The sequence below is a fragment of the Panthera pardus genome, unplaced genomic scaffold (assembly GCF_024362965.1).
Source record: "Panthera pardus isolate Hobbes unplaced genomic scaffold, ASM2436296v1 HiC_scaffold_16, whole genome shotgun sequence".
Taxonomy (NCBI): domain Eukaryota; kingdom Metazoa; phylum Chordata; class Mammalia; order Carnivora; family Felidae; genus Panthera; species Panthera pardus.
The window spans coordinates 57290606-57311990 of NW_026526721.1; the positions used below are offsets into that span (position 1 = coordinate 57290606).

The 21385-nt window shown below is 32.4% G+C and overlaps 1 protein-coding gene across 1 annotated transcript in view; it reads left to right on the forward strand.

Moving 5' to 3' along the window:
• Positions 1-21385, forward strand: part of NECTIN3 (nectin cell adhesion molecule 3) — a 125574-nt gene that overhangs the window by 50382 nt on the left and 53807 nt on the right. Inside the window, exon 5 of the mRNA XM_019448293.2 lies at positions 3130-3281. Within this exon, the coding sequence (XP_019303838.2) occupies positions 3130-3281 (152 nt within the window). The remainder of the gene's footprint in view (positions 1-3129; positions 3282-21385) is intronic.

The window sequence follows — 21385 nt, forward strand, 5'->3', positions numbered from 1 at the left end:
TTTAGGGCCCCCCTTTAGTCTTGAGACTTGTATCTGTCAACTGTGTATAATTTTCTCATCTTTTTGGTCATTTCCCTCCTTTTTTTTTTTTTTTTTTTTTTTTTTTTGGTTTACCAGACCTATTTTTTGTATACTAAATATCCTTTCTTATTTTTCAAACAATTTTTTGTTTCTCCTAGATTTCCTTGATTTTTTTTTTCCCTAATTGACTTACTGATTTAAAATATTTTGGGGGTGTATTTAATTTCTAAGAGCATTTTCTTATTTCTCTGTTCTTTTCATAGCATTTTTTTCTTATTTTATGGATATAATGTCTTTTTGTTTTTTCCCAAGAATACAGTACTAACATTATTTCCTCAGAGAGTTTTTTTCTGCTTCAAGTTCTTTTGTTTTTTGTTTGGTCTTTCATTTTGTAGATATTCCTTAATTTTCTCAGTTGTCCAGTCGTTTCACAGTGATGTATTAAAATAAAATGCTGAGTGGAAACTCTGTCTTTAGAGTGGGAATTACTCATTAGTAGATTCCATTTAGAGTGATCAGGTAGAGAGGATTCTTTGCCTGGAGAAGCTTCAGATGTCACTTAGGAAGAGTGAAAGTCTTTTTTTTCATGGCCAGTTTTCTTTTTTTTTTTATTGAGTATATATTAATTCATTCTTCTTTCTTTTTTTTTTTTTTAATTCATTCTTATTTCTAAATCAAAAGTGTCTAGTATCTGTACAGAGTTGAGAGGAGTCCATTATTTTTTTTCAACTTTCAACTAATCTCATTAATTCTTAGCCCTCTGCTTCACTCTGGCTTTCTGTAGTACAGTGAGTCAAACTCCAAATCTTGGGTTCTTTGGAGCACATTGGCTGCCTTCCCATTCATATGCCTTCTGGAAGCACTTCTTCAGCCCAGAGTGGAGTTTTTCAGCCTTGGCACTATTGACATTTTGGGCTGGATAAATCTTTGTTGTGGGAGGCAGTCCTGTGAATTGCAGTATGTTTAGCAGCATCCCTGGCCTCAAACTATGCCCCTCCTCCCCCAACCCTGTAGTCTCCAGACATGCCAGTTGTCCCCTAGAGATAAAAATCAATCTTGATTGAATGGCTTAAAGCATGTATTGTTTTTGCCATCTCTTTTCCGTCTTCTGAAAGTTTGTTGAAACATCTTGTCTGATGAATTGTGTCTCCTGTTTTGTTTTTCTTTGTGGGTTTTTAATAGCTTTCAATTCCTTTACCCTTGTTTTAGGTGGGATTTTGTGGGAGCAAGGAAACAGTATATTTGATACATCTGTTATCTTTAAGCAAAGATACAGTTTTTAAAGTAGAGAAGGTTTTTTTCATTTACATTTTCCTAAAAGTGAGAAACAGTCTTTGGTTAAGATGTGTGATAGGTTATTTTTAAAAGTTATACAATTCTGAGTTCCATTCCTAGATGTCTTTTTGAGTATGATGCCTAATCTCTCTAATTTTGTTTCCTCACTGATAAAAGTATGTCATAGAGTTGTGAGAGTAGAGACAATGAATATAAACGAAGTAGCAGAAGTGAAATAGCATAGAAAGTGCTTAGCATGTCATTTGCTGTGAGTTTAATGTGATATTTAGATTTTTATGACTATGGCTTATTTGAATAAGCAACTTTAAAGGATTATAAGCCATTTTTCTATTTCTCAGAATTAAAGGGATTAGAATTTGGGCCTCAAAGTGCAGAGAGATAATTGGTAAGATTTATACACTCCATATTCATTCTCACCCTCCTAGAAAATGTTCACCTTTTGAAAGCGTGTGCTTGTACTAGTGTTCTTTTCAAAGTCTTCTTAGAAGAAGGCTGGGTGTTTCTGTTTTTTAAGCCATGTGAGAATATTATCTTTTTTCTTCAGTGCTAAATTGAAGTTCCAGCACTGTAAAAGATTTTGATTGTTCTTTTATCTACTACCCTGGGATTTGAAGAACAAAATCATTCCTCTTATGGTCCAGTGTTGGTTTTGTTTCTTTCTACCTTTTTATTGTTTTTTTTTTTTTTTTATTCTTATTCCCTTTGTAATTAGTTGTTGGTCTTCTACTATATACTTAGATCATTGAAAGCAAGAACCTGATCTTATTTACTTGTGAATCTCAGCAGCACTAACAGAGTAGAGTATGATTAGTAGTAAGCTACTGGTAACTAAGTAATGGATAGCCAAGTGAATGAATGAATGGACTTTTTGAAAATCTTAGTTCAAACCATAATACTTGAGTGCCTGGGTTTGCTTGACTTTTTGTCCTCTTAAAAAAATTACTCATGGACTTTAGAAATAATTTCAAAATAAATTGGTGTATTTTTTGGTACCCTAAATTTGGCGATATGATGTATAACAGTATACTTAGTTCCATTGCAGTGAGTGGCTTTAGAGTTGCAGTGGGATTTTATTCTTATTGTGGTTTATGCTAATGTATAACAGGACATCTTAGAGCCAAATTAGTATAGACATCTATTTTTAAAAAGTTTTTATTGATGCCAAAATGGTGTCTTGGTTTTTACTGTCCCAGATGCCCACCTTAAAATTGAGATTATTTTATAAGAAGACCCTTTTTGATGCTTTAGAAACTAATCCTCTTTGGATGGGGCATTGTATAAATTTGCTCAGTATGAAATAATGCTGTTTAAATATGTTACAGAAGGTGCTAAAACATTACTATGTACTTAAATGTGTTGACTTTTCATCAAGGAATTTATAGATATATCATGAATTGATGTATTCACTGAGAATTATTTGTAATTCCTTTGATACTGTATGTCTTCAAATAATACATTTTTCTAATTTTCCAATTTTCTGAATTTGAGTCTTAAAATCACACAATTTTTTCTCTCCTTCTTTCCCATTCTAATATGTTGGCCTACTTCCACCTCTGTCATTTAGTATTTTGAAAGAATGGTTATTTATTTACTTTTTGTTTTTCCTGAAAGAGTGGGTATTCTTCGTGGATTTTTGTCTGTTCATTTTTATTGACAATTCACATCTTATATGCTTTCATTTCATAGTGAATTTTACCTAAAGAATGCCAGTTCTTTTACTAATATCTCAAAAGTGTGGTATCTTATTTAAATAGCTGTCTGTGAATAAAGTCTGACGATACATAAAATAATTTCATGCTTTTTAAAATCTAGGTTAGATGGACAGTGGCCTGATGGTTTATTGGCTTCAGACAATACTCTTCATTTTGTCCATCCATTGACTTTCAATTATTCTGGTGTTTATGTCTGTAAAGTGACCAATTCCCTTGGTCAAAGGAGTGATCAAAAGGTCATCTACATTTCAGGTAAGTTACTATCTACTGGTGAAATGAGTTAACGAAATTATTCCTGTAACAGCAGTAATAATAACACTATGTTCTCATTGGCAATTTATATTTGCTAAGATACAGATTCCTCAGTGTGAGGTTTTCCAAATAATCTAAAAGAGATATAATAAAGTAGCCCTGCCTGAAACACATATGTAAAGTGCCATTACTTAAAGAAATGTCAAAGAGTCTATGCAATAAGCTTATATACATTTTAAGACCTTTGCATATAGTTAATTTTTCAGTTACATAGTATTAAGTATTCCTTTTATAGATAGTGTGTACCTTTCTAGGTTCTCTCATCTTTACACCGAGAACATCTTTACATTGGGTTTGTTTGTTTATTTGTTTTTGGTTGTCACTCAACACAAGTGTCTCATAAATAAAATGGGATATTGACTTTGATGACCTGGCTTATTAAAGAACATACTTTGTCACTCAATATGGAACTCTATCATATTGGAATACTGAGAGGTTAAGTAGGAATGCTATTGAAAATGTGCTAATGAAATAAAATTTAAGATGTTTCTTATTACCAGGCCTTAAGCAACTAAGAACTTAGATTTTTCACATCCCATTTATTTTACAAGGAACATTTCTGTTCATTTGACTGAATATATAAATTTGGATACTCACAAAATACTGTTAGAGCTAAAAATACATTTATTCATGGGTGTGGCTATAACAAATTATTAATGGAATGCTCAGTTGTAAAAATTATATAAAATATTTCGAGCATCTCCTTATTGGCTATAAGAATATAGCAATCTTCATGTCTAAAAAATGGAAAATTAAAGGAAAAAGGAAGAGAACCTTGAGAAAAGCAGGTTTGTATGGTAATTATGTAATGGATATAGCTAAGGTTTTTATCTCTGTTCTGATCTAAAACTAAGTAAGTTCGATTTTTAGAGAAATTTTAAACTTACTTCAATGTTATATTCTCCATCTTTGATCCCTCAATCTAGAAACAATCCCTCATATTATTTTTTCTTAGCATTTCCCACAATTTTTAGTTTTATGCTTAACTTGTGTACTTATTATTCATCCTCACATTTAAGCATTTTGCATTTGCTTCATTTACCATTGAATACTCAGCACTTAGCGCCTGGCACATGATAGGCATGATGCAAATATATTTTTGCATGAATCTCACAGGAAGCTTAGAGCTGTGTACATCCCTTGCTAGCCCTTTCTGCCAGCAGCAGTGCTTTAGTGGAAATCAGATTGAGATTAAATATTAGTTTATTAGTCAGTCTCCCTTTCTTTCCTTAAAGGTTTTTGTTTTTGTTTTTGTTTTTTTTTAAGGATCTTAATGCCACAGGGAATGTATATTTAAAACGTAGTTACCTGAGGAAGGCTTACTTTTTGTTTGTGTTTCTGTTGTATAGTTTGGTATGGGATATTATTTGTAAATCTCAGGCTCAGTGTATTATTATGTAATCATTTAAATACTGAGGCTCAATTTGGGCATTCTTATATATACTGATTCTGTTGATGATATCCTAAATTTATATCTTTTGGCATTGTGGGTCCATTTCCCAGTACTTTTGACTTACGTGTCCAACTGCCTATTAAAGATCACTAACTCTTTGTAGAAATATAATAGGCATTTATGGCTTAACATTCAAAACTGAGGTCCTGATCTTCTGCCCCTTGCCCTCTTCCTCTAACAGTCTCCCTCCTTTCTTCTGTCATTGGTAACTCCATCCTTACATTTACTCAGAGTTTAATCCTTGATGCTTATTCTTTTTTTTTTTATGAATATAATTTGTTGTCAAATTAGCTTACATACAACAGCCAGTGCTCATCCCAACAAGTGCCATCCTCAATGCCCATCACCCACTTTCCCCTCTCCTCCAGCCCCACATCCACCCTTACTTTGTTCTCTGTATTTAAGAGTCTCTTGTGGTTTGCCTCCCTCCCTCTCTGTTTGTAACTGATTTTTCCCCCTTCCCTTTCCCCATGGTCTTCTGTTCAGTTTCTCAAGATCCACATATGAGTAAAAACATATAATATCTGTCCTTCTCTGACTGACTTATTTCACTCAGCATAATACCTTCCAGTTCCATGTGTGTTGCCACAAATGGCATGATTTCATTCTTTTTCATTGCGAAGTAGTATTCCATTGAATATATAAATCACATCTTCTTTATGCATTCATCAGTTGATGGACATTTAGCCTCTTTCCATAATTTGACTATTGTTGATAGTGCTGCTATAAACATTGGGGTACATGTGCCCCTATGCATCAGCATACGGTAAATTCCTTAGGTAAATTCCTAGTAGTGCTATTGCTGGGCCATAGAGTAGCTCTTATTTTTAATATTTTGAGGAACCTCCACACTGTTTTCCAGAGCAGCTGCACCAGTTTGCAGTCCCAACAGTGCAAGAGGATTCCTGTTTCTCCACATCCTCACCAGCACCTTGATGCTTATTCTTGATTTCAGTTGTCCTCTCATATCTCACCCAGTCCATCAACAGATCTTCCATTATGTCGTATGCAGAACCTTACTATGTCTCCACTTTTGTTGTGAGTATTCTGACCCAAACCATCAACAACCCTTACTTCACTATTTTTTGTTTGTTTGTTTGTTTGTTTATTATTTTGAGAGAGACGGAGAGAGAAAGAATGTGTGTGTGTGGAGCAGGGGAGGAAGAGAGAGGGAGAGAGAATTCCAAGCAGGCTTTGTGCAGTCAGTATAGAGCCCAATGAAGGGCTTGCTCCCATGAACCCTGAGATCATGACCTGACCTGAAATCAAGAGTCAGATACTTAACCGACTGAGCCACCCAGGTGCCCCAACCCTTACTTCACAATTAAAACAGCCATTTATTCTTTCTACTTTTAATTTATCCTTAGAAGAGCAGCCAGAGTGATCCTTATAAAGGACATGTCAGATCATGTCATTTCTCTCCTGCAAACCTTTTGTGGACTTCTCATTTTACCCTCAATTAAACCAAATCTTTCAATGACTATTATAAGGGTCTGCACATGCTCTGGTCCTAGATTATCTCTCTGACTTCATCTTTTATTATATCTCTTGCTCCCTCGGCCTTGTTGCTAGCTTCCTTGCTATTCTTTGACCATAACAGGCACATTGCTACCTCAAGAGTCTTTGACATGCTGTTGCTCCTGCTGGAAAGCCTTTTAGATATCCTTACACCTCTTTCCCTCACTTCCTTTAGGTCTTTGCTCAAGTATCACCTTCATAACTATATTTAAAACTGAAAATTGAAACTTTTTTATCACCCCTTTACTACTTTCTGTCTCCTTCTCTGCCTTATTTTTCTCTACAGTATTTATGGCCACATAAATGTTCATATTTTATTTATATGCTGTTTTTACTTCTATTAGAACATAAGTCCTTTCATCTGTTTTAATCACTACTATGTCCCCACCATCTGCAATAATTTTTGGCATGTGATAGGTGTTTAGTAAACTTTTCTTGCATGTATGAAAATATTTGTTTGAGAAGAAAACCATCAGGAAAAAATTAAAACTCCAGAATGTGCTTTTTATGTATCTTTATTTTCTTTGACAAGGTAAAGAACATAACACTGGTGATAAACTGTGCACATTTTTTGATCATCCTCTACTAAGTCTCATAAGAGGGGGAATAGAATATTGGGTAAATATGAAAAATCAGTTAATTATTGCTAAGTACTTCAGAAAGATAGCATTATAAGATGCTTTTCTTTAAGCCATCATCAAGAATTAGACTTTGCCTTTCTATCCAGAGTCTTTAATATTTAATACAGTATACTATGTTGAGTTTAGTTAATTTTGCTGAGAACTTCTTGGAGGATATTAAGTATCCTAGATATACTACTGCCTTTCCAAAATGACTAATAAAGCCTAGTAGGCTTTTATCAGAATAAAAAGCCATAATTCACTAAGAGCAAACAATCAAGTTATTGATCTTTTTTATTGTAAGTTACATAAATAAATCCTTTTCCCTCTAGGGAAAAAAAATATTTACCTCAGTATTAAAATTGGTATTTTACAATTTCAGAAATGATTTTTTAAAATATTTATAAAAGGAACATATCTTATGACTGGAGACTAAAAGATCTAGTCAGACCAGAGTAGAGTTAGCAACTCTGTTTGAAGGAAGTTGTAATTTTCTAATACAGTTCATCCACATTGCTAAGTGTAAGATTTTGGAAGATGTGATTGATCCAAGATTGCAATATTCAATTTCAGTTATTCCTCATGGAGGTACAGTGAATCTTTATACAGTACTAAATGACTGCTGGAAATTGTGTTTTTCTAGTTGTTTTTGGTGTGTGTTTTTCCCTGATACTTCTTACTTCTCTTTGAGACTAGAGGAGCAATTTTTTTTTTAACATACTTTATTGTCAGATTGGTTTCCATACAACACCCAGTGCTCATCCCAACAAGTGTCCTCCTCAATGCCCATCACCCACTTTCCCCTCTCACCTGCCCCCCCATCAAACCTTAGTTTGTTCTCTGTATTTTAGAGTCTCTTAATGGTTTGCCTCCCTCTCTGTTTGTAACTTTTTTTTCTCTTTCCTCTCCCCCATGGCCTTCTGTTAAGTTTCTCAAGGTCCACATATGAGTGAAAACGTATGGTATCTGTCTTTCTCTGAGTGACTTATTTCACTTAGCATAATACCGTCCAGTTCCATCCACGTTGTTGCGAATGGCCAGATTTCACTATTTCTCATTGCCAAGTAGTATTCCATTGCATACATAAACCATATCTTCTTTATCCATTTGTCAGTTGATAGACATTTAGGCTCTTTCCATAATTTGGCTATTCTTGAAAGTGCTGCTATAAACATTGGGGTACATGTGCACCTGTGCACCAGCACTCCTGTATCCCTTGGGTAAATTGCTAGTAGTGCTATTACTGGGTCATAGGGTAGTTCTATTTTTAATTTTTTGAGGAACCTCCATACTGTTTTCCAGAGCGGCTGCACCAGTTTGCATTCCCACCAACAGTGCAAGAGGGTTCCCGTTTCCCCACATCCTCGCCAGCGTCTATAGTTAGAGAAGCAAATTTTTATGTATCACATACATTCCCCCATGCCATAAACTCAAAGTATATTGGTATACAAATCTTGACTTTTGAATCCTGTTGATTTTAGGACCTAGGCATAATATCTGGCATAAGAATCCACACCTAACTAGCAATCTTTAAACTTTAGAATTCCTAGATTTTGTTTAAACAATTCATATAAGTGTAAAAGAAATAAGAAATCAACAAATTATTTTAGCACAGTAGTTATTAGGCTAAAATATGCTTTGTAGCTACAGAGGCCTTACTGCACTAATTTGTTTTCCTATTTGGCAGAACTCATTAATTTGAAAAACGAATTTCTTCATGTGACTGTAGAGAACTGAGTCTCTACTAGTTGATTACCTTTGTTATATGCTCATTTATCACACATTCTACAAATAATATCAAAAAACAATGTTTGAAAAAATAAGGAATGCTGTTGGAAGGGATTTTAAATTATGATAAATAAGTAGCTGTTAGTGATTACACAATAGTCCTTTTGTTTCTTTACGCAAATTCTAACTCTCATTGTAATTATCTTGGAGCAGGGCAAGAATTAGAAAGCATGAATAAATGTTTTGGGTACTTGTCATATGTCCATTGCTTAAAATACAAAATAAGTATTAGCAACAGTCCCTCTTTCATGGAATCATAATAGTGAGGCTATGCTATTTTTAGCAGTGTTTGAGGAGGGGATGACAGGTTAAAAAATTTTTAGAACCACTGACAAAATTAAATAAAATTTTTAAATAGGTTGTTGTTGTTGTTGTTACTTTTTTTTTTTTTTTTTTTTTTTGGTAGTTAGATTTTCTGAAAGCTGTATTTTGTTAAATCTGAGTTAAGTAGTAGTCATCCATCTGTGTTTACACAAAGAATGTTGCAAGTAGAAATAAATGTCAGTGATTTTTTTTTAAGGATACTTAGTAAAAATAATGAGTTATATATATTTGTGCTTGGTGAGAGCTCAGGTATATGCACTGTTCTGAGAAAAGTGGCATTTCATTAAGACCTATCAAAAACTTAAAATCTGTGTGCACAAAAATGTGTGAATTACAAATAATTATTTCAGTGATTTGTACTTCTGTTTAAACCTGGTGATGCCAGTTTATTGTACTTTTTTCTTTTTCTCATGAGTTGCCTTACAAATGATTAATTTTTAATTAATTAATTTAATTTTTTAATATCCTGGTTCTGTGAGGTCGCATTATATGATAGGAGGCTTTACTTTTTACTACTTTTATACTACAAATAATTCTACAATTCCACAATTTTTTTTAGGATTGAGTTTGTTCAGCTAGTGAATAATATGGTCTTACAAATTAAAACTCCTCTTGATTCACTTACATATAATATGATGACTAATACTCACTTCAAAGTACTTGACAGGATTGCCTGTTATATTGGTTTACACTCATAGGAAATTAGTTATACTGTACTTGTTAAATTTTATATTGTACTTGCTAAATTTTTACCACATTCTATACATACGGCATTCCGTGATGAAACCTGTTTCAGTAAGTATTTTTCTTTAGCTTGTAATTTTAGAATAACTTACCCCATGTAGATTTAGTATTTTTCTAACAATCATTTTTTTTAAAAGCTCTATCAGTACCACTCATTTAAAAATTAATTGTAGGAGATTATCATTCGGGTCATTTGTTTTTTATCAAAGAAGAAATTCAAGATTTTTTAACTCATCCTTTCTTCAAACTCTAGAGTTTTATATAACATGACCTACAAATACCACTTAATTGAGAATTAACCAATCTTTAATTTTTACTATTTATGTTTAGTTGCTTTTTAATATTAATGGCTATTTACTCTATAATCTAATGGCAATACACAGGATCATTTGCATCTAATATTTAAGTATTATTAGAATGTTCTCTCTAAAATATTAGCTGCTCTTTGATACTTCATACTAAAGTGATGTGACAATAAATTTTACAGATACGGTTGAAATTCTTCAATTTCCTAAATGTTCAGATATCTTACCCATGGGATATAGACATGGCGATGACATTTTTATAACATTTTATAACATGTTTTTACTTTGTTTTTGTCTGTTAGTTTCATTTGATGATATAGCCCATTTGGCTAACACAGTTTAAATGTATGCTTTTTATTTTCAAATTACTAAAGAATGATATGTACTACATATGTCCTTCCTAAAAATTAAAAGCTCTCTTTACTTAAGGAAAATATTTTTGAGAGAATTATTAAGCCAACAGCTTATACTATGGCCACTTAACAAGAATCTATAGTTTTTCATTCTTTTAAAGATAAGTTCAGATCTTACAAAAGTAAAATTAGGTCAATATGGATATTAAGAAACATACTTTAATTTTTTTATTCTTTCATTTTATTTCTTTGTTCTTCTGGCTAAGAAAATGTACATTTGGATTACTTAATTTTTTGGTATCGTAATTCTTAAGCCAGCTGTATGTAGGACATTTAAGTAATACTCTTTATTTAAAAAAAAAAAAAAGTATTCCTTGGAGTACAAGATCATGCTAAAGCTTTGAATAGAATAATTCAGGATTTACATCATAGACCATTTTATATTCCTTTTACCTCATTGGTAACTGACTAAATGCCAGTTTCCTTATTTTTTAAAAATATGTAAGTACCACCACATTCTGATCTTAAGAATGAAAAACTATTATTACTATGAATATATATTCATTAACTGTGCTGTCTTTTCAACTTGCTGCCAAATCAGCCTGCATTGACATTCTTTGCCTTTCTGTGTCTTGTCTATCTTTACTGTTTCCATTAGATCCTCCTACCACTACCACCCTTCAGCCTACAATTCAGTGGCATCCCTCAACTGCTGACATCGAGGATCTAGCAACAGAACCAAAAAAATTGCCCTTCCCATTGTCAACTTTGGCAACAATTAAGGATGACACAATTGGCACAATCATTGCTAGTGTAGTGGGTGGGGCTCTCTTCATAGTACTTGTGAGTGTTTTGGCTGGAATATTCTGCTATAGGAGAAGACGGACGTTTCGTGGAGACTACTTTGCCAAGAACTACATTCCACCATCAGATATGCAAAAAGAATCACAAATAGATGTTCTCCAACAAGATGAGCTTGATTCTTACCCAGACAGTGTGAAAAAAGAAAACAAAAATCCAGTGAACAATCTAATACGGAAAGACTATTTAGAAGAGCCTGAAAAAACGCAGTGGAACAATGTAGAAAATCTCAGGTTTGAAAGACCAATGGATTATTATGAAGATCTAAAAATGGGAATGAAGTTCGTCAGCGATGAACATTATGACGACAATGAAGATGACTTAGTTTCACATGTAGATGGTTCCGTAATTTCCAGGAGGGAGTGGTATGTTTAGCAACCACTAAACGTGACTTACCTATGTACAATGTTTCATTCATACTAGTTGATCATTTTCAGATTGTTCATACTTTTTCTTGAGGAAGAATAAGCTTTTTCAACTTGATTTTCAAGCTTACTTTTTATATTCTAATTTGACAAATGAAAATGTAAAATCTGGGTTCAATGTATCTGAGCTGCTTTACAATTTTTTTTTCAATGCTGTACTACTGTCTCAAGATTTAAATTTTAATGCAGAGTACTTTATTGGTCTGAGGCACACAGGTAAGAAGAAATGTCAACATTAAATGTATGACTTTTTTGGTACAAAAATTAAAAAGGAAAAAAAAAAAGGAAACTACCTTGGCATTGTGTATTAAATGTTTACCTAAGACTATAATCTCAAGTATAATGTTTGTTAAACATATACCTCTCAAAATTTATCACCACTAAATGATACTACATGAAAATTGACTATAAAACTAATTCAAGAAATGTTTATATATATTTTTAGTATACAAAACAAAATATTCAGCCTGATAAAACATCTTTCCTTTTCAAACATTGTTTTCTAAGTTTCTATATAAATGGAATCTTTACCTCTGCATTTTAATGAGCCTTGCCATAATTACTGTAGAGTGGCTTTTCAAAGATATTTTGTTGCACTAAAACTGTGGTAGTAAACTCAGTGAACATGCTGTGTGGAAGAGCCTAATTAGCTGGTCAGTATTTTTGTCCAAAATACATACAAGAGTTATAATAAAAACATGCCTTTTAAACGTAATTATTACATTTTTTTTCATCTCTGGAGGACAGTTCTTATAATGTCATACGAACATGGATTTGGGTACATTAAGTGGCATACATAGTTCTGTTTGAATGCTTTATGTCCTAAATATAAGAATAATAATGAAAAGATGGTACGCAGTTAAATGTAGTTCAGAAAGGGCATTTCAGTATATGGAAAAATATGGGCAAATTAGTATTGGAGTACAGTTTTTAGAAATGAGATACGTCAGCCAAAAATCCATACAAAGAATTTTCTAGCCCATCTTGTTTTAGTTATCTACTAGTGAATGTTGTTCAAACGGGTAAATATACAGAAAAATTAGAATAAACTTGTAAATTTGAGGTTTAATGAGAAAAATATGAATTATAGAACCAGTCACTAGCACTTGCTGATGTATATTGGCAAATCATCCCCCTCTTCCTCCTAAATGTATGTATTTGTTTCAAGATTTTTGCTTTTCCAATTAAAACTGGAAACATCATAAGGTTTTTTGTTTTGTTTTTGTTTTTTGCATAATTCATTAAGTCTATTCTTTCCAAAAATCATGTATCTTTTGAAAACGAAATGTTACCTAAATCTTCAAATGTGGATGGATCTTCTTTGTGAGGTAATTAAATTGCTTCTACAGTGGAGTCCTATAAAATTGTAATGATGACAACTATTTTGAAGCCCAAAGAAGATGTTGTTTTCTGTTGATGATTCATTTGAAAAAAAGAACTGTGTAGAATTGCCTTAGGTATTTTGCCAGGAATCGAAGTGGTTAGTAGGAGAATCATAAATAAATTATTTTGTTAATAAAAAGGCAAAGTAGGTACTTTTTTTTTTTTTAATCCCCCAACCGCTCCACTCCTGATGATCCTCGTCGAATCTAAAGGAATGTTTTATAAGACAAAATTCTAACATGTTCATAGAATTTTGCGAGTAGTCAAGGCCTTATTCTAAACAATTGTAACATAATTTCCTCTCTTTTGACTATCCGTATTTTGTGGAAATTAGAAACCTCTTTTATTTCTCTTCCCACTTACACACGTAGTATAAGACTGTAATATCAGCAGAGGACACAGGTAAGCTCACTGATATCTTGTTAAAAAATATGTGGTTTTAATATAATTAACCACTGATATACAAATATTAAGACTCTTTGGTCCAAGTCATTGGAAGCAAAATTTTATTGATAATACCCTGTGATTAAAGTGGACTTTATTTTTTAATTTAAATACCAGCACTCATATGGCCACAAGAAAGATGGATCTAAAATTTCTTGCCATAGAAGATAGGAATTTGTGGCTTTTTGTTCACAATTTCATCTTTAGAACAATGGTTTGAAATGCTATATGAATCTGAGCAGAATAATCACTGTATAAATCTCAGTGGTTCTTGAGTATAATCTGAAGGAAATATTATATTTTAAGAGCTGTATTACAAAAATATAAATATCCGCTTAGTGATTATGACCTTCCTTTTATATTGTGGCCTTTGTGTGTTTAGGGTTGTTATTTTTTTCTATTTTGTTTTATGATGGGAGAGGATGACATGGAAAACGGCAAGTGAATGTTTGATACCTTCTGTATCCTTAATATAAATCATTTGACAAACTAAGATTTCAAAATTTTAAGAAGCTGGTACTAGTTAAGACTTTCTGAAGCATTGCACTGCTGTTTATTAGAACTTTATGTTTATTTACTGTACATAGAGACTTATTTGTGAACATGAATAGTCATATCAAATAAACTTTTGTTAAATTAATTTTTGGATATCAGTGATGTACACAGCTAATTGATAGGTACATAGGAAAATCCTTTTATTTTTTTTTGGAAAAGATAGAATGTTTTACTTTATTTTGATGATGTTTATGTTTGTTTTTTTTTTATTCTTTGAACTGGCTTTTCATTTTTGTATTCACTTTAGGGTTTTCCTTCACACTGGTTAAAATATTTCAGTAATGCAGGGATGATGAATGCAACTTTTATTTTGTCCTGCCATTTTTATTAAAATATAATTAAAACTTTAATAGGCTAGGGGTAAACTTTAAAAGTTACATTTGAGAAGTACATTATAGTTGAAATATTTAGTATTTTACCATGTGCCTAAAAAGTTTCTATTTGATAAGTCTGACATTAAAGAAACCATTAAGGTTTTTCAGTAGTAAGTATTACTTCTGATAGCCATATATAGGAACGTTTTCTAGAGATAACCCTAGCTAAATGTTTAGCAGAAGGGCTTGTAGGAAGTACAATGTATGAGTGCAAAAATTGAGATAAATGTAACACTTTCATATGTGAAAACATCTGATTTGAGTTTGATAATTGCTTTTGGTAAATACTAAAGATATATGAATAAGAAGTTGTGAATGTGTGGGAGTATTGTGTAAAATATAAGAAAGGAAGAAATGGTACGCATATTGAATTTTTAATTCAAATAGAGGAATGATTTACAGATTTAATTGTTCTTTTCTGTTTGCTTGTTAATTGGAAATGTATCATCCATAAGAATATGCTCCTTTCTCAAATTTTTGGTATATGGAGTTTGGATTTAATTTTAATTTGATTTGTATCAGTGGTTTTTTTGTTTTTGTTTTTGTTTTTTTTACCAAGTTATTTATCAGGTGGGCCCCTAATAGCCATGCAACAAATCTTTAAATAAAAGTTTTTAAAAAATTCTTTAGAGGCATATTTCTATAACAAGCCTATATCTCTGTATTACCTTTCTCCTTGTTATATTATCTGCTGAAGAGTGTGTGTGTGTGTGTGTGTGTGTGTGTGTGTGTGTGTGTGTGTGTGTGTGTATAACCCAATTTCTTATATTTAACTAATGAAGTTTTTGTGGGAATTCAAAACCTATTTTTATTCCTCTTCCCAAACAAGATTATATAAGGTTAAAGGACACAGTTAAAATTTGAGGGAGCATCTAAGTTGGTAGGTTAGCCATTATAGGATTTATTTTTAATTGACTACTTAATTCCTATTTCCTATACACATTGTGAATAACATTCTGCACAATCATGAATTATCTGTTTCTCCAGGCTTAGCAGTTAAAACAAATTTTGAATATTTTTGCTGCAACTTTAACATAAATTAAATTTTACATACTGGCTTTCTATTTGGAATGAACATTTCATGAGATGTTTTGTAAGTTGGCATTTAGGGCTTTTCACTTATTACTGCTTTCATTGTAAATGCCATTGTTTCTGATTGTAATCACCTCCCTGTTTCATATCTCTTATGTTTAAAATAATACTTGTTTTCCTAAACTTTAAATTATTTAAGGCAAGCAGCAGTTGTTTTGTTTTTATTTTTAAATAGCATACAGTGTGGATTAAGTTTGGTTTCCCTCTTGTTATTCTAATGAAAATTTATGCATGAAAGAATCTCTGTAATAGTGTACACAGGGTATCAACTATTCTGGTTTTAAAAATGCTTTCTGTTTAGTATTTGTTTTCTCTATTCCAGTTAGCTGCAGTTTTATTTTTTTTTATTTTTGTTTTGATTTTTGTACCTATCTACTTTGAGTTGAGTAGGGATAGGTTTCCTTTGCTGTATATATCCTTAGGGGTCATTTCTTGAACCTTGATAATAGTTGTTTTATCATTTTCATTTCAATTTATGAGGATAAAACTTGATTCAATTTTGATTTATCCTAGATTACTTACCTTTTTTGCTGCTGTTCTGGCTAGGTACTGTGGGTGAAGCAGAGTGAAAGTGAGTTTAATAAGATAACTTTAAAATATCTTTAAAACTTGAGAAAATAATTCAAGGCCTATTTCCTTACATGTATGATATTTCTACATAGACATGATAACTAATTTCAGTCTCAGTTAATGAGAAATATCTCAGGAAACACCTAGTCTTGAAGGGACAGTTTGGTCTAAAAGCCAGAGGTAACTAGATCTAGAAGACTGGCCTCTCTTTTTCAAAAACATTTTCTTATGAGAAATTATATGAAAATAGGACAGAATAATGAAATGAACCTCAGTGTACCTGCTTCTGTTTATTATCAATTCATGGTCAGTCTTGTTCCATTTAAATTCCTATTCACATAATCCCTCCTGCCCTTAGTTTATCTGTAAATGTATCAGCATACAGCTCTAAGAGTAGAAACATTTAGGAAAAGTAACCACAGATTTCTTGTACCAAAAATTAAAAATGCTTTAATATTAAGAATCCAATGAGTGTTCAAATTCTAATCACTTTTTTTTGTAGTTTTAATTAGTTTCTAAATGTGACCCATACATTGTGATATTTTTAATATTTTTAATCTATGTGTTCTCCATGAGGCATTCCCCACTCCCTTGATTTTTCCCTTGCAATTTATTTGTTGAAGAAATGGCTTCATTTGTGTCCTGCAGCTTCCCAGTTTGGATTGTGCCAGTTGTACCTCTGTAATTTCTGTAAATTGTCAGATCTAGAACCTTGATAAGATTAAGGTGTAATTTGGAGGTGGGGGGCAAAATCACTTCCTAGGTGGTGGTATCTTCTATCAGAAGGCATATAATACCTGCTTTTCTTTTGATATTAGCAGTCATTAGATGCTCAAAGCTTAGATCCAACAGGGAACCTACTTGATGTCTAGGTTTATTAACCCTCTTCTTTTACCATACCGTGTGCTTTGATGTCTGAATAATTATGACCATACTGCTTTTACCTGAAATTTCCTTTCTACACTTCACTGCATTCAAGATCCAGCTCAAACCATGTGATGGGAGTGTGCTTCATTTGTTTTTTTAATCATGATTTTGTATTTTTGATTCAGTGATTCAAAGGTTTGATTCCATGTTCAGATATTTCAATACTTGGTTTTTATTTTGATATTTGGTAGCTAAAATGCAACTTCTCAAAAACAAGTAGATTTAAATGGAAGAAGTACATTGTTGGGAGCCTTAACAGTTTTCATCCCAACTACTGTTTTTAGAGCTAGTCTCCTGTTCAGAATGTTTGCTTTTTCGATGTCTTGCTAATCACAATAACTTCACCCCTCATATTAGCTATTATTTTAGCACAGTATGGGTTTAGTGTGAGGTTTATGGTTAATAAGAGTGAATGTAAATCTTTATTTTATTTGGTCTCCTAATGTGCTTCAGTTTTTTGGTTGACTCATCACTGATTATATGGCCATGGTTTTGCTTCATAATGTAACTGATAAAATTTGTGTATTAAGAGTAAGATAATTGCATTGCTTTTTTAGGGATTTTGTCATTATTTGTGCCTTCATAGTTGGTGTTCTCTTCATTCTGCCAATTCTTTGCAGGAATGACATCTATTAAGAATAAATGCTTCCTAGTATATAACATGGATTAGCATAGATTCTCTCATGTTCCTCTGTCACCCGGGGCGTCCATGTCGGCCTCCTTTAAATTCTTGACTGTTCGTTAAATCTAGGGTAGTTACTAGTTCACTCAGCTGAGCTCTCATACATCCGTAGTGTGTCACAAGATGCTGGCTCTGCTGAGAGGGGACAACAAAGTGGATGTGTAATTGTTTGATTTCATTCTGGAACTATCCCATTCCATACTATCCATGGGATTTTGTAGATGCCTTGTGTAGCAAGTGAACACCTGATGTTTGGACTAAGTGAAGCTACCAGTGCCAGTCCGTGTATTATATACTAGCACCACATTTATTTTGTAATTATCACTTATCCTAAAAAAGGGGATAAGTGATAATAATCTCTTTCTACATTGGAAAAAAATATTTTTATGGATTCTGTGATCCCACTTCAGGGATTTTGCTCTCTACTGTGACAATAGGGACTATGTAAAATTCATCCTTACATTCTTGGCACTTAGCATGTGCCTGACACGTTAGGTTACTATTGGTAATTTGTTGAATGAGAGGTGACAACACCATCCCGACCCAAAGAAAGGACATTTATTAAAAAGTAGTGAGATAAATATTTCGATGGATATAATGAAGTAGAAGGTGTATTGGAAAAGTAAACATTAAAAGTGGCAATTGAGGGGCACCTGGGTGTCTCAGAGGGTTAAGCTTCCGACTTCAGCTCAGGTCATGATCTCGAAGTTTGTGAGTTCGAGCCCCACTCGGGCTCTGTGCCGACAGCTCAGAACCTGGAGCCTACTTCAGATTCTGTGTCTCCTTCTCTCTCCGCCCCTCCCCTACTTGTGCTCTGTCTCTCTGTCTCTCAAAAATAAATAAATGTAAAAAAAAAAAAAATTTTAAAGTGGCTATTGAAAAATAAGTGAGATATATTTATGGGGAAAAATTGGTGATACAGTGATATGTATTATAAGAGCAAATAAAAGTTGAGAAGATAAATTTGTAGGGTATCACATTAATATGTGAATCAGGTAGTAGAACCACTGAAGTTTTGGTGAAGGTAATAAAGGAAAATAGTTAATAAAGGAAAATATTTCCATTAATTGTTAGGTCTTGGGTTTGAGTGTGTGAAAAGGGCCTGTAGATTTCTATACTCACCCGTTTCAAGTGGTTTTTAGCAAGTTGCTATGTTTTGCTGTGTAGAATAGTATTTATTTTTTTCAAATCTTGTCAGATGTGAATTAGGTAAGCATATTTGAATAGCTTCAATATATTTTTTATTCGTATGTATCAGAGTAATAAAGACAAACTTAAATTCAGTTTAGTAGTTATATGTATTTTTTTTTCAAAAATAATGAAAATTTTTATGTCTGTATTAAGTTTCTTTTGGTATGATGTGTTAGATTTTTGAACATTTTCCCTAGAAGACATATGCATGATATCTATTATGGGCAGTAAGCTTTTTGTTGTATTGGGGAAAGCACTTTTGTTTTCTGCTGATTGTAAGCAGATAGTTAAGATTTAGTAGTCTGTCTCCTTAGGTGATGGTAATGTCATGTCAGTCACTCAGTAAATTAGCTGAATGTTTAAAAATGCCAAATTTTTATACATTTGCTTATTTCCTCCTTGTAGTTTGATTGTAATATAGAGTAGATTATGTGGGCAGAGATGTGGAGGAGGCAGTGTTGTAGCTAAATTCTCAATTTTCATTAAAATTCTTTGACTTGAATACAAGAAATTTCAGCTTGCTCTTTGCTTTTCATACTAGTGTTCATCACCGGTTAATATCGTAAATATATTCTTCTTTGTTTTTTCTCAGTTAGTAGAAGAATCAGAAAAGGAAACATGAAACCTATCCCATTTATGTATTTAACATAATCAATTTGCTTCTGTAGAATATCCAGTTGCTAAACGGACTCATATGTAGTTTTTCTTTGATTTGCTCTTTTCAGTACTTACTAGCCTGGTTTGATACTAAGAAGAGGTGTACAAAAAAGAAAGGAAAAATATGAATAAAGAATGAATGGAACTGGGTGAAATAAATATGCCCAATTTAAGATAGAAGGAAGAGTCATCATAGTCTATACAAAGTCAACTCAGAGTCCCAGAGCTAGGATTTATAAGACTAATGGGACAGAAGTGGATAAATAGACCATAATTTAAATGTTCAGAAAATAGTGTCTATTTGGACTTGAGAATTACTTAAGGATATTAAAAATAGTACAGAGTTGGAAATTACCTTAGGATGTGAAAAGTCTGTGATTATATCATTACAAAACACTACCAAATTTAATATCTTTATTAAGATTAAATGAGAGGTTTTCTTGGAGGTGTGAGGTTTGATGAATGTATAATGATCTGTGCATTGAAAATCTTACATTCAAAGAGTAACCTGAGTTTTTCAAAAATAATTTCAGAAGTATTTAAAAGTATTTTTATAAATATGGTATTAACTTTGTCTTACCATCAAGATAAGAACACTCAAATTTGAATTCAGTACACTTGGGCAAAACTGATAGGGATGCTTTTGATCCCTCAGCAAAAGAAAGATTTCCTTTTAAGAAAAACCTTTAGAAAACTAGTGGAATAGGTAGCGTATTTGACACTTAAGGATTTTTTATTTATGCCACTGAAAATATATACGACCTTGGTCACATAACCTTGGGTATGTAATCTTAATAGATTTCAGTTGGACTTTTAAAGACTGAATACAAAGCTATAATGTATATGGTTGGAAAAGTGATCGTGTAGAGTAGAAATTACTCCTAGGTTATTCCAAATCTTTAAACATTGACAAGAGCAGAGTATTATTTGACTGGCTTGGATTTCAAACTTTTTCTCACGTAGCACGTATTCAAATGGAGGTAGTAGGGATTAGAGAAATGAGCAACAATAGGAAGATAAACTAGGTGTATTAGCAAATGAGAGTAAGATCCTGAATGACTAAACTGGTTATATTGTTTAAAATAATTGTATATTTTACTATTTTTAAATCCTAATTGAAAGTTTGAAAGTTATTGAAATGAGTTACTTGCTACTCATTGATGTAAAGTTTTTAGTCTAGAATGAGACTAATAAAATGACTCATTAATAAAGAATTGTTAGTTTGCTAAAGAAATTTTTATAATTGGGAAGGAAGGAAATATATTTTTTTAGCAATCTAAAACAACATGCAACTCACATTTTAATAGATACAGAATTGGAAAATACTTCTAAATATGTATTTATATGGGAATACTATGATGGTAAGTCCGTGACATATTTCAAAACTGATAACTGCTTTAATGTCTTCTAAACTTGCCATGTCTGGTCCCAATGGTAATTGCAATTATTTAGAACTCTATGTGAACGCCTATTTAAGTGAAAGCTAAGAGTTCTTCATAGGGGACCCGAAAGGAGAGTCTAAGTTAGATGTGCAGTTGTATAAAAACGTTTTCTCCCAACAAGGGCATAATGAGGGCTTCTAGCCTAACCCAGCTAGCTTTATTTCACTTTCTGTTCTCTACTACTAGTTGATGGAATGACCTTGGGCAGAATATTTAACTTTAGAGCTGCAATATAGAAGTTTATCTTAAACATCTTTCTTACTGGTTAGAAAGATAAGACAAAATTGTGTATATTGAAGGTACTTTGTAATTACTCAAAATTAATGTTGCTGAAAT